Source organism: Haliaeetus leucocephalus, unplaced genomic scaffold (genome assembly GCF_000737465.1).
Source record: "Haliaeetus leucocephalus isolate CR32 unplaced genomic scaffold, Haliaeetus_leucocephalus-4.0 Scaffold984, whole genome shotgun sequence".
In the NCBI taxonomy this organism is placed as follows: Eukaryota; Metazoa; Chordata; class Aves; order Accipitriformes; family Accipitridae; genus Haliaeetus; species Haliaeetus leucocephalus.
The window spans coordinates 3,034,019-3,051,259 of NW_010973420.1; the positions used below are offsets into that span (position 1 = coordinate 3,034,019).

The 17,241-nt window shown below is 36.0% G+C and overlaps 1 protein-coding gene across 9 annotated transcripts in view; it reads right to left on the bottom strand.

Moving 5' to 3' along the window:
* ATG7 (autophagy related 7) overlaps positions 1–17,241 on the bottom strand; it is a 122,334-nt gene that overhangs the window by 86,848 nt on the left and 18,245 nt on the right. For 7 of the 9 annotated variants that reach the window (XR_775432.1, XR_775431.1, XR_775430.1 and 4 more), the window contains exons 13-17: positions 11,379–11,573; positions 7,229–7,432; positions 6,862–6,977; positions 6,038–6,113; positions 2,658–2,738 (exon numbers count right to left, since the gene is read on the bottom strand). Coding sequence is in view for 5 of the 9 variants with exons in the window: in XM_010584450.1 (XP_010582752.1) it covers positions 2,658–2,738; positions 6,038–6,113; positions 6,862–6,977; positions 7,229–7,432; positions 11,379–11,573 (672 nt within the window). In the remaining 4 variants the exon portion in view is untranslated. Of the gene's footprint in view, positions 1–168; positions 688–2,657; positions 2,739–6,037; positions 6,114–6,861; positions 6,978–7,228; positions 7,433–11,378; positions 11,574–17,241 lie in introns of those variants that run through there. The other 2 variants (XM_010584448.1, XM_010584454.1) reach the window with 1 other exon arrangement.

Below are 17,241 nucleotides of genomic sequence, written 5' to 3' on the forward strand. Positions count from 1 at the left end.
TAACGCACAAGGGGGAGGGAGAAGCAATAACAGGAAAATTTTCACTACCCTCATTAAAATATAAACACTGGCAGTTTTTATTAAGATAGATATATATTTTAACATTCATGTTTCAAGGCTTTAGCCAGTTGCCTGCAAGGATCAGGTAGTAAAGGATGAGGACCACTCTACTTTTCTATGGAATTGTAATGCTTCTCACCATAATGTTATGAGAAAATATCCTCATTTTGGTCCCAAGAGGGTAAACAGACAGCTTAATTAGCACAGTAAGTAATAAGCTTAACATTCTCATTCTGTAAGTAAAGCAGTTAATACAAATAAATACCTATACTAAAGAACTTTGGACTCCTTTTTCGATGTCAAACTCGTTCTGTTACTGAGAAGGGAAAGTGCATCAGAAGAGCTTACACTGCTCCTCAGACCTACTACTCAACTGGCAATGCAGTGCCGTTAGCTCTGAAAGAGGATACTTTCCATTCTAGCACATGCCTGTGCAGAACCAGAATAAGACAGAGAGGGAAATCATACAAGGAAAATTTGGCCTGAAATAAAAATAGATTGGTTTCCTGCTGCGACCATCCCAAAATTCCTGAACAACTGCCTGCGGGAAGCTTCTCTGGCATGCAGCCTGTTTAGGACAATCCTGGGTAAGGAATAGCTGGCTGCTTGGACGTCTGGTCTATTCAGCTTCAAAAAACAGAGAAATGAAGTCATGACTGAGAGTCAAAATGAAATGGAATCTAATCTCTAAACATGCAGATCATTAGCAGCTTCTCCTAAATTATCCAGCTGTACTGGATGACTTAAGAATGTATTGGAATTTTTTTTAAATTCCAAATTCATTAGTTTTATGTTTTAAGAGTTACAGAGTGACAAGAGCTCAAGAAAGAGAGTGCTGACATAAGAAAGAAGAAAATGAATGAGGTACCAGCAAATTTAAGTATATCAGAAAAGCCACTTCTCTCCTGTGCTAAAAGTTTTGAATCTACAGTCAATCTGACATAGATCAGGATGAAATTATGCTAAATTGCTGCATTAAAAAAAACAAACCAACATACAGACTACAATTCAATTGTAATTGGATTTGTCATTTCAAAGTATTAGCATCAGATTTCCAGATAATACAGGGTGACATACTCTTATGCTAATAAATAGAAAGTTAGCAAAGTAAACAAACGCTGTGTTTCTACTGTAAGGAAATACGTGCGCCAATGAAGCAACCTTTTCAGCACAGAAGTAATTTAATACCCAAACCACATGAAAAGTGATCTCTCTGGGAATAGCACAGCTGCTAAAATCCAAGTCAGTTTTTATTAAATCATCAAGTCTGTTTATGTAAAACAGGGCTCTCTTAAAATGACCTCCAAGAGGAAATGATTTGCTAACAAAAAATTGATACCTGCATTAAATTTATTTATGTTTTTATTGTTTTTTATATATCAATATGTCCTGGATCAGAGATAAAAAGAAAAAAAAGAAAAAAAAAAGCTTATTCTAACAGTTTAACTTATCAGGCTCAACCATCATAAAGTTTTAGCTGCTGCTGAGCTTTCAGCTATTCGAGAGGGTAGATAGATGTTTCTAAAAATAACAGCAGTTTTAAGTTTAGTGCTTCAACTTTTGAGGAGAAAATGGATGTTAATATTCCTTCAAAACTTGTCAAATGTACCCAGATAGCCTAGAGAAATAAAAGGAATACTGTAGAAGAAGAAATTGTGGAAGTCCTCAAAAAAATGATAGTGTCTCAGGAGTTTTTGATAGCTGTTTGAAAGAAGGACAAGTGCAGTGAAAAGAACAGAAAGAACTTCTTGCAGTAAGTCTCAAGGTACATAAAAGTGAACTAAATGGCACTCCAAGCAGTCCAAATCATGAGTCAAAACCTCTGAATCTTCATATCGAGATATCCCAGTCAAAACTTCTTGAACTTGCACTACATGGACATAGAAAACTTGCCAGAAAAAACTTTTCAAGGCCACAGTACAGGAAAACAATCCAAGACTGAAGAGGCGGCCTCACACAGACACATTAGTGGGCTGCCCTGGTGTTCTGGCAAGACACAGCTCAGATCCCACCAACAGCTGTAAATCTATTAGGTGACTCAGGACTGTCAACACTAGCATCAAAATGAAACAGTCTTTTCAATAAAGAAATGTTATGGAAGTAATTTTTTTCCTTAAGTGCTCTTTATATGTTTGCTTTGTGTCATAAAACAGAAATTTAGACAACTTTGCGTATTTGTAACGATACCAAGTTCAAGAAAGCTGAAAAGATATATTTATTCATCAGACATCAGAAATAATTTCTTAAACAACTAAAACCAATACCCATTTTACTCCTTTCTACAAAGCTAAAAGATATTAACAGTATTTATATGATAAACTTTTCAGAAATGTGTTGGCCCTAATCTCTTCTCGGTTTCTTTAGCTGACTAGAATGTTTACATGGAGATCGCATGCTAATTGGTGATGCCAAAGAAATCTGGAAAACAGATAAAAAAAGGAGGGTATGAGGGCAAAAGAACTTTAGCTGAAGTGAGAACACAGATTCCAACCCCTAAGGAGGTAAGCAAATACAAAGCGGTCCTCGGCACCCCAAGACTGACCTAGAGCAAGACCATTCTGTACATATAAATAAAGTACAGACCAACTCAGACTTACTTTGGTTGAACAGGCTGTGCATTTATCAAATGCCAGGCTGACTGGAAGAACATTATCAAATCTTGATAAAAATCCACGGATCTGGAAGATGAAAAAAATTACAGCACTACATTTCCAAAATTCCACATGAACTGGAAATATACATTCAATAAAAAGATACAGAATGGCTATAACTAGGGTAATACTGTTCTAATACAGTAACCCTCAATAACATCTGTAGTAAATTTATACTCAATATATATTACTGGTTTTCTATATACAAACAATGGCACAACTATCTAAACGCAACACTATTTAAACATGAATAGAGGCACAGCACCACCTGGAGTTTGACTTTTCTGATTGCAAAGTTCCATCAAAAATAAAAAGGCATGGTATAACCAAACACATTTTTTTCCCATCTCTATAACATATAATCTGAAAACTTAACTGTTGTGCATTGCTAAACTATGTTGTTAATATGATACTACTGATAAGTAATTTTAAAATTCCAGACCATTGTTTCTAGTAACAGAGAGAGAGCACTGAGAACACTTTGCAGCAGGGTTTGATCATTTAGACTACGAACTCTTTGGAGTATTCATAATTTTTACTCTGTGCTTTTACAGGTCTACTACAATGAAGAGACATCACTAAGAACAGAACTTACGTAGCTCTGCAATACAAATAATAAAGCCTTAATTAATATTGAAGTATATTATGGCAAATACTTCCAATATGCACTCCATACATTTAATGCAGTTGAAATGCATGAAATAAACCTCAGAAGCCAACAGCAATTTAAACAGTATTAACACTAAGGTATTTTTGCAGAAAAACCAAGCCATACATAATGTTAGAATACAATAATACAGTCTTTTTAAACAAAACCCACACCCAGGAAAAGAAAGGAAAACAACAAAATCAAGTCTTTCTGATACTACATTGCTTTGTACTTCTGTTATCCTACGAACTCCAAGACACTTTCTTGAAATAAATTCAGTTCATTTATGACAGACTAAGGCTATGAGTGTGCAACATTTATTATCCACAAAGGAATACCTTCTTAATAAAAAGGACTGCTGCATTAATTAATTACTATTTTTCTTTTAACACACAAGTGGGCTAACCAAATGAACAAAGAACACCACAAAAAAACCCACACCAGAAAGTAACAGTTAATTCTAGACCCCTGGAGAAAATATTGCACTCACTGAGTTGATTAGATGGGTGATTGCTAAGAGAAACCAGCAGTTTGTAAAAGGACTCCATGTCACAATATTTGAAAAAAATTGTCTATTTTCATTTTACACCTACTAAAGTTATATTTGTGTTAGAATGTCTAAAAGAGAAGACATTCACGGTAGTCACTAAATGTAAATGTGAAAACAGATATAGCACTGACAGAAGTCATAATTCAATGAAAAGTTTTCTGATTAAAATCCATTTTTGATATGGATCATATCTCAAAGCCTAGCCCAAAACAGAACAATAACACAAGTAAAATCATAAAGGAGTATAAAACAAATCAGACAGGATTGACTGGACAGTTAACATTCTCATCATCAGGAAATATAAGAACTTGAGCGATCATTATTTTTCCAGTAGAAACAGTAAACTTTTTAAAGTTTACTGGGAAACATTGTAAAAAAATATTATTCCTACATAATGTAATATTTCTAGCTTTTGGGCGGGAATCACTTCTTCACTATTCCTTTTTAGATGTTAAGAGAAAGTTCAAATTACAGATCTGTTTTCTAGAGGTCTGGAGCATAGTCACAATTTTGAAACAAAGTCACTGTATATGTATAAGACTCACAAAGATTCAACCATCAAAAGTACTGAAGTTATTTTTCAAAACAAACTGACCTAGCACAAGTAAAATCTCTTTCATATTACCAACCCATATGATCACAGGAAACATTCAGATAATTACAGAAAACTATCTGGAAATTATGACATTCATTTTTCAACTAAGAAAGCAAAAACTTCTCCAAAGATAAATCAAAAGGGAGTACCTGGATCATCAAATGAACAAGATTTAGATTTGGCTTTTTCTTCCTATTGAGATACGAGAGGTCAAAAAATCTCCCTCAGATATACTGCAGCAGTTGGCATAGGCTGGGTCTGGCTGACAATAGCGTTAGCATTTTAACTACAGATAACCCTACAGGGTAAGGGAGTAACTTCGATATAATAAAGTAACCTGTCAGTCATTGTGAAAGTTACAAACTTATCAGTTATTGCCAAAGTCTGAAACTGTCGAGAACCTTCCAGATGACCAGATTATGAGTGCCAGCGAGGACAAAAGGCTCATACTGAGGGTATCTGAAAAAGCCAATCGAGAACTGGATATTCCCTACCAATCCTGCAGCTGACAGCATCCACATGAACAAGCAGAAAAACTTCAGGTGTAGCAGAGAGAGGGACTCCTGAGAAAGAACTGGAAAGACTGGATTACTGGAGAGAGAGAACCCAGGGAGAACCTAGGGGAACCCAACTGCATAAAACAACCCACGTGCAAACACTAGTTACTACATAAAATTATAAACAAAATTAGACTAAACTTACATAGACCAGACCCTGTGATTACCTGGATGTTGCAAAGAAAAGATACTAGTAGCTTTATCTTTTTCTGAATCAAGATTCATTCTTAGCACAAAAAAATTTAATATCAATAGAATCTAAAAATACCACTTGGAAACAAATAAATGATTGATTTATACAACGGAAGGATCCAAACAGTCACCCAGATAGCAACATAAAGAAAGAGACACAGAACACTTTTAATCCCCAATGATAATATCACAGGAGACATGATTATGGGGATACAATCAGCAGGCAGTTTTTTGAAGGACTGTATCAATATAACAAAAACAAGTCCATCCAGCAGTTTGAAAAACAGTATCCTTAACACATTTCTAAGTAGAGTTTGGGTTGAGTAAAAGAATGAAGACTACCGTGTTGCACCAGAAATACATTAATATTTTGGAGAACTATACTAATTGTGTGTTTGCTGGATTTGAATTTTTTTTTCGAACTCGGAAGGGATTTAAAAATTTTGAGATGCTCATATTGTCAGCTCTGATAGGGAACAGAAAAGTCAGAGGTTGCCTTATTCATATACTGCCTGCTCCAAACAAATTCTTGCTAAGTAGGTAGCAGGAATTGTGTGTCCACAAGTAGGACAGACACAATGCCAGGAACACAACTACTTTGCCCTGTGTGATGGATTTATTTTTTTTTTTAATATATATTCTTTTTTAACAAACATGGAGAGTCAGTCCTTCCGGGAATGGAATCAGCATACAGTATGTTCTTGTTAAGGAGGCGGTCTGTGATGTTTGCCTTATATCAGTTCCCAGCTTTTAAACAACAGCATTTACTCACAAATTATTTACCTGATGAGGAACAAGTCCAAGAGAAGTAGGCGGCTCATTCATTCTATCGTCACTACTGCTGGCCACAGCATAACCACTGCCAAAAATCCAAGAAGGAAAATTAGAACAAGATGACATACTCAACAGTCAAAATTTCCAGCAAGCTTCAAGACATTTTGTTACAGCTTACAGTTTAGAGTCTGGAAAGGAACATATCCGGAAAGTCTGTTTCATAGTAACTAAGATTCAGCATGGGAATATAAAAACCATTTTTCAGAATCAGTCACAGAGACTTGTAACATACTCATGTCCAATTCCTAACTCACTTTTTCTTTCACAGATTTTAAAAACATGAAACAAGCCTAAATTTCAAGTTGCAGAATTTCAGACTAATTTCTGTATCAAACCCACTTAATTTTAACTAAGATTTTACAATACTTGGCTTATCTTGAAGCCCTGCATGTAACATACACACTTATGATAGCTCCTCATTACACTCAAACACTCTCTTGAGCAAAGGACTGCCAAGATCCACTATCAGGAATACTTTCTTCTTTTGAAATATTCTCAGTACTTTTCTACTTTTAAACTCAGAAAGAGAGAAAACTGCCAATTTCCAAGATAAAAACTTAAGATCTGATGAATCAGTTCTCTCTTAAACACTGTTAAATTACACTAATACAGTAGATATGACCTATACATTACATTAATTTACAGGCAATATTACACCATACAGAATTGTCCTACTTAATGTGTACTTCCTCCTCCTCCTCCCAAAAGATTATATTAAATAAGTCTTATTTCTCAGAGAACACCTTTTGAACACCAATCCAGAAATGACTCACCCTTCTGGATGTTGTAAAACAGAAACCATTAATTCCACTGCAAGAGCTCCAGCTACCATGGCTAATCCAGGCCGACTGACTGTGCACTGCTGATCCAATGTCCGATCCCTGGTGGACTACAAAAATAGACAATTCTAAAGGAAAGAAAAAAGTAACTCAAAAGTAACTAGCTGCCCTACTACACAAAACATCTTTAGTTTTGTGCAATTAATTTCTTTGATCCTCCAAATAAAAGATGAGCTATTTCTTAATCCTGTGTACATCAAGAGAAAACAAATCCTTTTATGAAACACCATTTAAAGGAAATAAAAATTTAAGTCACTACAAAAGAGATATAAAATCCTCATTTGCATAAGGTTCTACTCACATCTCCTGGTGCCACAACATCATTGCAGAAGTAGCAACCCAGTTTATAGCCAGGGATATTTGAAAAGAGTGATGATCCCAAAAGATCAGAAGAACCAGAGGCATTGTTGAAACATGAATCACCAGATTCTTGCTGTTTTGGTTTCTTTAGTCCGTGTCTCATAACAACAAATGTGTCAAATCCCAATGCAGCATTGATGACCAACTGTGAAGAATAAAGAGAGAACAACAGATTTTAAGGGAGCCAAAAGAAGAGGGAGAAAAAAAGGCCTCAAGGTTTTGTTCACTGTAAATGTCAACCCCCCCACACACATGCTGCAGATGGACAAACAACCTATTAACTGCATATCTATCGCCCTAGACCTAAACAACAGGCTTTCCAATAGGTGCAAAATTCCAGTTGTCAAGCATTTAAAAAAAAAAAAAACAAACACACCCCCCCCCCAAATTCCATTTCAGAAATCCACAAACCATTACCTTTTTGTGTGTCTTTCAGGAAAATTTGATACAAATTAATGACTCCCTCTCAACTGTTACACAAACCTATGCAGGCTTGCTGACAAAAAAACAAACAAAAAAAAAAAAGAAACAGGAACTCCGTAAATGTGTTGTGCTAATTCACATCTGAAGCTAGGTTCACACCAACTAACATTCAATGTCTCACTAAAGTTACTGAAGCTGCTACACACTGATATGAATTAACACCCATATATCCAAATTTGGCCCAATATTCATACAGTGATTAGTATTGTTATTGGAAAAAACTTATTTTGGTTCCAGCTCAGAATTTATTTTCAAGTTTGCTGCATATTTTGTATATTCACATTCTCCAAGTGCTGAAATATTCCAAGTGACATTTAAGTACAACAGTGGCCATCAATAACAAGTTTTCATGTCATTTCAAATTCTTATGTAGTCTTTTCAGTTCACTGTGGTCTGAAATATAACTCATTAAATACTCCCGTGTGACAAAGCAATGAAATGCAAGTCTATTACCCCAAAAAATTTCTGCTCAGTGAGGAAAGCAATTAATGATTACTTATGGTCTTCATATGCATCTGTTTAGTCACATGGGGAGCACAAGCAGCTGTGGTACACAATTACACCATCATCATTTTCCCCTTTCTCTTCAGTTTGTGACAAGTGCTTGGAGTAATCTGAAGCTATATATATTATGACTGTAATATCAAAAAAATGATACTTAAACTAGCATATTTTACTAAACTTACAGGCAATGATTTAGATACAGCAAAAAGCAAAACCAATTATACAATAATGACTGTAGCCAGTAAAATATAAAAGAAGATATTATACTGCTTCATATGCAGATATTTTAGATAGAAATTCTAGTACAGCAGTTTGTCATTTTTCATTCTTATAGCCAGGAATTATCTAAAAGAGGGACTTTGAGGGAAGCCATCAAGAATTAGCCAACTTAACTAGTAAGCTTGTGAGCTTCATCATCATTCTTGGTATTTCAAATAATTTCTGGACATTCACTTTCAACCTTGTGGTTTATTCTTTCCTCAGTCCTAAAGTAGAACCATGCTGTTGAATCTGTAGTAGCACAGCCAGGTCTACAGCAAACAATTAAAAGACTGCATCTTCTCACTACATCTACCTGTAAAACCTGAAGATGGTATCCCATTTGCAAAATATGAATAACATGGCACAGCTGGTTTTACCAGAAATTAATGATACTGCTAAACATTTCCCACTGCAATAAACTGTTTCTCTCTCTTTGGTTTAATGTCCAGCAACTATGTGAATCTAACCAATTGACCCTTAATAAAAAAAAAAAAAAATTAAAAAATCATCTGTTTTTGTTAGAGAGACTATGAAAAAGTGTATCTTCTGGCACATGTTTAAAAAAAAAAAAAAACCAACCAGCAAAATTTTAAAAGTTCCAGTGCTCAGCAGGAACAGGGAACTAACAGCTGACATAAGGATTTAACATTTGAGTTTTGCGTTTGTCTAAGATACTTGTTTTGGGAGGAAAGACTCCAGGAATATCAAAGATCATCAAGGTAACTGAATGATTACATGGGGAAACCGAGTCTTACTTCTACCCATGTACCCCTTATAGAGAACTTTACACAGATTATGACTCACTATGTTCTTCATTTTCTGTGGGCCTCTTTTGAGACTTTGGAGTCCAAACTGCAGCAGTACTTCAGATTTGCAGTTGTCATACAAATTCACATTTGAAGTAGAGCTCTCATTAAATGTTTATCAACATGAAGTACATTGAAAAGCAGATACCGAGCATTTCAGTTTGGACACCTTGAGATTTCAGTGCTGTGCTTATTCAGTGACAGAGAATTCCATCTCCTTACATCAAAGTGATCTTATGAAAATCAAATAACTGATGCAGTCAGACACACTATACCAGTGAATATCAGAGAGCTGTCACAAAGAAATTACAAAATTTGTCCTCAAAGGATGATTTGAATACTGTAAGGCAAATATAGTGGGGGACTGCTAGCTAAGCAAATGTGTGGGTAAAAGTTTTGGAAATCATTAAAACAATGCTATCGTGACTGAACCAGACGGGGGGGGGGCACTGCATATGTTGCTTACAACTACCAATCATCATACATATGAAAGAGTAAGCTGGCACTTCCCAGTTTCAATACCCAGCTTTGCAAACTTACTCTTTTTATGTCATTTCTGTGCTGTTTTTAAACAGCTAAAAGATTGCTGAAAGACCACAGGTGCAAACTGCAGAAAAGACAGTAGGATAAAGTAGGAACTGATTAAGTAATCAAGTTACATACACTCAGTTACACCTGAAGTTATACTTCAGTGAAGTCCACACTAAAGGAACACACTGATCTTTTCGCTGGCAGTGTAGTTCACTGGCAAAGGGAAGTTCATGTGAGCGACAAAGACATACAAGCCTGTTGCTCAGGATCAGAAATCTATTTTAAATAAGGAAAGAATGAAAGAAAATAAAATAATTTAAGACCTTGGCTTAAAAAATGAGAGAACTCTTTGATTTGGAAAAAATCTGCTTGCAATGCAGGTACAGAGGAAATTTAGTTAAGTTCAGATGAACATAAACTTCAGGAGAAAGGGGAACATACTTGGAATTTATAAGACAAAACTAGTTTGCAAATACCACAAATCTGCATTCTCTCTCCTTTCTACTGCCCAGTTTTTTTGGAAATAAATATAAACACAAACAAAAGAAACCACAAACAACTAACAACTATTAGGAAGCTAGAGTTGTCATAGCTGAAAAATCACGGAAGTGAGGAAATACAAAAATCAAAGATCGCATAACAACATTGACTCAGCTGTGTCACATGTATGTTTTCTTTTACTCTCATGTTAAGTTCATGACTTAACAAATTGCTATGGACATCATTACATTTATGCCACAAAATACACAGGATGTGCCCTGTGGTTAAGCTGACATGTTAAAAGCTTAATACTTGCATTTTCTGATTTTGTGCTATTTTAACTGAGCAAACATGAAACTGCATAATTCTTAAATAAATTAAGAAAGATCAAGATTACTTGAGACTGTTTTACTAAAGTCTACATCATGATAGCAAGGGAAGTAAGTGTTCAGGATAATGAGGAAAAACCCAAAGTTAACTTTTAACCAAAAAAGTGTTGGCATACTTTAAGTTCAGAATTCAGCTTCTAATTTTTCACTTTTGAGATATATTTTGAAAACGTGGTTTCAGATAAATTTCTACAACTGACATCCCCTATCAGTCAATCATTACTGTAATGTCTTTAGTCCTTATTATGATACTCTTACTATGAAATTATTTCTTAGTATTACTGTGAAATATGTACCCTTGGAGATGCTCAAAAGATACTGACCAGACAACAGCCTAAGCAACATGCTGTAAGTTGGCCCTATTTTGAACAGGGAGTTGGACCAGATCACCTCCAGAGGTCTTTTTCAACCTACATCATTCTATGATACAAGTTTCTATGCCCTCTTTTCGACATTTGCTTTCTGTCTTACACAGAATCTTTGAGGCTACAGAAAAAAAGAAAAAATTTCTGCACAATCACAAAAGATTGGTCAAATATTTCAATTTCCCATGAAGTTCTTTTAGGTATACATAGCTGGCTGATATGCAAGAGCTGAAATACAGTGACAAGGATATCAGCAAGGTATGGTACAATACCTTCCTCTTGCTGGCTGCAATGACAGCAGGAAGCCATCGACTCTCTCTAGTGTCCATTAGTAGGAAAACAACATCATGAGCATCAATCAGCTCTTCAAGTTTAGCCACATCCTTCCGAGCCTGTGCCATTGTTACTTCAGAAAAATTCACTGGGTGGCCTGGCATAGGGATGCTCATGTTATAGCCTTCTGAACTCTAGATGGAGACAGACAGAAAACAAGATATTAAAAAGATAACCTTGTCACTGAATGGAATTATTCTAAAGTTCAATACAAAACTGTAGAGTACAAATTCAATTACTGTTTGGCAGAATGGCAAGTTTATTCTTTACATCTCTGTGTATATCAGTGCTGTGCACTAAAGCACAGTGTTAAAGTTTCTGAGGGAATAGCAGTCTCAGCTGCTATATTTATTCAGAACAGAGCAGCTCAATGCAGACTCACTAGTTTGGGTCATGAGAGCAGACCAACCACGATCAGGTGGCTCGGTACCTGAACTAACAAGCCCAGTCTCTCAGAAGGTCTTATTAGGTCTGGCAAATCACTAAAAGAAGACAGCTGAACTGCTCCTAATCCCAGAGGTTACAAACATCACTACAAAAGCAAGCAGGCAGATTTTACATATGATTATGATCATGCTGTTAAACTTATAGAAAACCTTTGTCCTGGATTATCTTTGCAGCCACTTCACACACAATGTTAATAGGATGTCATTTATTCTGATATTGAATATTGATTCAATTACAGTAAGACAGATGTGAAGTATCACACATTCTCCTTTGTTTTAAATTCTTTATGAGAAGAACAATAGTCTCGAATGATTTTTATGTAATTTGACCAGCCATATGTGAACTTGATATAGAAGAAAATCACTTCTGAGACTTGTTACTCCAGTGCATGGATGTCTAGAGGCTTGCACTATGCAGATGCTGAAAGAGCTTGGTCCTATTGCAGAAACATATGCCTCTTCCAGCTCCATATTTGGGCAAGGCATATGGAGCAGAAAATGGCTAAAGAGCCAAATAAGCACATACACAATACATATACAATGCAAACAATTAACTCACTCATTTGGAAATATATTAACACAATCTGTCAGCCATCTGCTCTAAGAGAATAATGGAGCCTTCATATATGTTACAGAAGCATAGGCCTTGCCAAAGTCTCATGCTTGTCACTGTGCTGTAAGCAACTAACAATTTAAAAGCCAAAATTTAAAAGCTAGATGAACCAAACATAAAATTACATGACAAGAGAGGAAAGGAAGGTTGGTGGAACATGCTTTTGTATAGGCCAATTGCACGCACAACTCATAAATCCAGGTGAGCCAAATAACCAGAATGGTGAAGTATACATTCTAAACATCATGAATCCTTGAAGACAGAAAGAAATAGACACATATAGCAGCTTGGGGAAATGAATTTGGGTAATACCTGGATTAACCATACCAAATGATGCACCTTTCCCTCCCACCCCCTTCTTCCCCCCGCCTCCCACCTCCAAGGGGAAAAAATGTAGAGTCCACAGTGATCTAGTATACTGTTAACAGTAACTGTTTCTCAGTGAAGACAGCTCTGCATCACCAGCACAGACATTGGGTAATTACTGGAGGAGGTTTTACATGCACTGTCATTATGTCCTCCAAAAAGCTGTGTCAGGAACACAAAACTTAATCCATGCTGTATATAAGTAATGTATTTATGCATAACTCATCAAGCCCCTGTACTGCATACAAGTGCTGATTTATCAGATAAGCATAACTGACCCTGTCGGTGACTTAGGAGGCCGATTTTTGTTCAAAAAACCAAAATAAGTAAACAAGTAAAGTTGAACACTAGCTGCATGGAAATATGGTAACAAGGTTTGTAAAATACTAAAATCCTACCAGAATTCAGAAAAAAACTCTGTCCAGTGACTGTAGCTGTAGGAATACACACAAGTCTAGCAGTTTCAATAGCTTCAATTTTATTTGAATAACTGTCCCTTGAAAAAAAGACACCAGTCACTAGCAAAAGTGACCGACGTACACTTTTGCAGGCAAACACTGGCAAAGAGAGCTAAAAAGGTACCTTGTGATGGCACATGCATATTATTTTAAGGAGAAATAAATGTGCATATATTCCCAAACACAGATCTTGTTCATTCCACAGAATTCCAAAATCTCAAGGAGTCTCTACATGACAAGAATTTTGCTTGACTGTTCGCAAAAAGGCTTAGATTTTAAGACTGGAACCTTCATACTAACAAAAGATTTTAAATGCCTCCAAATTATCCAAAACAAAATAATATTTAGTTACTATCTGATAAAGTACAGAATCATGTACTTACTAAAAAAAGGGACTGTATGTTGACATGTGCAAAATCATAAAAGATAATGCACTTTTCAACACTTTCATTTGACAGCTGACCAAAGCTGTGCTTGAGGGTCCAGTGCTTTTGCTTTGGTTTTTTTTTTTAAAGCAAACAGACATCAAAATATTGCAATTTGTGGTGCTACCATAACCTTCTCTCTCCATTTTATTCTCATTTCTATTAATTGCATTTTTTGTTAAACCATGGCTCTGATCACTTAGAAGTTATCTGTGCAAAATATATTAAACCTGACCAGAAGTGTGCCATGGGTAAGTACACAGAAAATTAAGAAATGTGATGCTGCCATCATTAAATTGTTCTATTGGAAATACCTACATGAAGTGGCCCCCCATGCAGTATAGTATAAAGGATGATAAAATGCTGAATACACTGCAGTTGCATGCCTGAATACTTCAGAAAATGATTGTGTAAGAGAGTCAATAAAGTTAAATTCCACAGCAGTTATATGAATGACTATGCGCATTACCTACTTGCAATGAAAGGCTGTGAATCCGTAAACTCTGCTATTTCTGAGTCCTCCCTTCTTTTTTATTATAAAACTCTAAGCTACAGCTAATGATAATCTTTTAGAAGTGGAATGAAACAAATCAAAGCTCCTTGCCAAAGCATTCCTTCATTTCATTTGCAATGATGAAGTCGTTACTCTTCCAACTAGAAAGGATGTAAAATTAAAAAAATAAAAAAGAATTCACATAGATCAGTCAAGCATTTCAAAGTCAACCAGGAGAAACTGCATTTTGTGTACAAAATATTACTCACATTGAAATCAAAGAAAGTAAATTAGACTGTAAGTGAAACGAAAAAACTAATTTTCAGAAATGCTTTCAGAACCAGCACTACTGCTTGGATTCCCGCAGGCTTGAAAGGACTCTGTTGGTTTCCAAACAGAAAGAGACAGCTTTGGCTACTCCTTCCGTATGAGAGAGAGGAGGAGGCTCAAAATCCAGGACAACTAATCTTTTTATTCAAAGACGTTTATACTGATAAATATGGGGTTTGGTATCAAGCAACAGTGCAGTCTGCAGTAACAGACACAGCTCCATTTTGAGAAGTCTGGTAAAGTCAGCTGGGTTATCAAAATCTCCAGCTACAGTAGCTTCACTGTCCAAACCATCCCAAAGCACCAAGACTTTACCAAGGCTAATTAAAGACTTTCTGTTAGTCCATGTGCTTGGCCTGCTGCTTAAACCTCACCACTCTGACATGCTGTCAGCATATTAACTGTTTGAACCAGAGTTTTTACTGTTAAGCTCTGTTAATTCTTGCTAATGCTAGCATGTTGTTTCTCTGTACGTTTACTGATGGTCAAACATGATACCTCTTCTCCATTCTAGTGCAGAAATTAGTTTGACCGAAAAATATATTAGAAACATTCTATCATAAGAGTACACAGGATCTCTGCAACTGCTTTCTCCTCATTTGTGCCACAAAGCTGTGAAACTAGGTCTGAGTCCCACTAAAGGCTGATCAAAAGTGACCCATCCATGGCACGAGGAAACAATAGAGAATGTGTAACACTGATGGGGATAATGTGCTAAGAAAACAGTGGTAGATGCAGAAAATTTGCGGCATGTGGTAGAGGAAAAATTCCTTACATGCAGTATGGGTTGCACATTGTATCTGCTATTACTGAACAGGAAAATTGTTTTTTTCCTATGTACACCAAATGTCCTAATATTTATAGATACAGGCTCACTAAAGCACTGTTATTTGTTCCCCCTTATTACAGGAAGCTCCTCTCCAGATTATATTTAGCTTTTTTTTTTTTTTTTTTTTTTAAAGCCCCCTCAAAATCTCAAAATTCCATAGTACAGCCTGGTCTTTTGTTTTCTTGGTTATTTCTAACAAGAAAACTCATAACACTAACTTTCGATCTTTATCTCTACATGCAAAACTGTATCATTCAGGATTCCACAACAGCTTTTATTCCTTCTAATTAAACTACTCATTCTTTCTTAATATTCCTGTTTTCATTTTCTCAAGTTTATAAAGCGAGAAATCATGTGACACAAATCTTAGTTAGCATCATGTTGGTTCTCTGTGTGACACCGCACAGATGCTCTCTTTTCTGTACTTGTTCTACTAACTAATATTTCTATAACTAAGTGAATATCACCAAGTAACAGTAACACTACAGTGCAGCAAGGTTAAATAAAATTCTAGGAACTTTCAGAGAGTCTCTTCTGATTTACTTATCCAAAGTTCTGAAAGCGAAATGTTTAGCATTTTTTCATACTAGGGATCATTGTTTGATGTTCAAATATTCATTTAATTACTACTCAGTACCAATATTGATATCATAAATAATGACAATAATAGGACCAACACAGATAAAACCAGAACAAAAGCACAGAGCAATCTTTGGGTCAAACTAAATGAACCTAATAATGTTTAGAAACAATCTTCTGTAAAGTTTGTTCACAACACTGATCATCAACAACATAATCTATATTCCACTGTTCATAACTCTTAATAATATTATGACTAGTAACATAATCAGTGGCATTTTAAATACAGAATTGCATAGTAAGTGTATATAACTCATTCTTACTACACTAAGTGGTTAAGATACTGTTTGCCAGCTGAGCTCTGGTAAACACAGCTACCAATTCTAAGACAGTCTCAATTCCAAAACAAAAACTATAAACAGTTGAATGACTTCTATCATGTGCCAAATGAGTATAAAAAAAATTTTGTTCATGACAGAGCAAGCTGAGAGCATGTCTATTCTGAAATTATAGGCCATATCAATTCTTCCCCCAAATTAAGACTGAAGCTGAGAACTGCAAATATTTGTAAGGGTTTCTTTAAATTTACTTTTTTTCAGCATTGAAAATGAGGTGTGTTTGAGCATATGCACTGAATAATGTTCATATGATGCTGTCCTGGTTTCAGCTGGGATAGAGTTAACTGTCTTCCTAGTAGCTGGTACAGTGCTATGTTTTGAATTCAGTAGGAGAAGAATTTGATAACACTGATGTTTTCAGTTGTTGCTAAGTAGTGTTTAGTCTAAAGTCAAGGATTTTTCAGCTTCTCATGCCCAGCCAGCGAGAAAGCTGGAGGGACACGAGAAGTTGGCACAGGACACAGCCAGGGCACCTGACCCAAAGTGGCCAACAGGGTATTCCATACCATGTGACGTCCCATCTAGTATAGGAACCGGGGGGAGTGGGGGCGGGGGGATCGCCACTTGGGCACTAACTGGGCGTTGATCAGCGGGTGGCAAGCAATTGCACTGTGCTTCAGTTATATATTCCAATCCTTTTATTATTCCTGTTGTCATTTTATAAGTGTTATCATTATCATTATTAGTTTCTTCCTTTCTGTTCTAGTAAACTGTGCTTATCTCAACCCACGAGTTTTAGTTCTTTTCCCAATTTTCTCCCCCATCCCACTGGGTGGAGGTGGAGTGAGCGAGCAGCTGCGTGGTGCCTGGTTGCTGGCTGGGGTTAAACCACGACAGATGCACATCTCTGGAGTCAAAGATGATA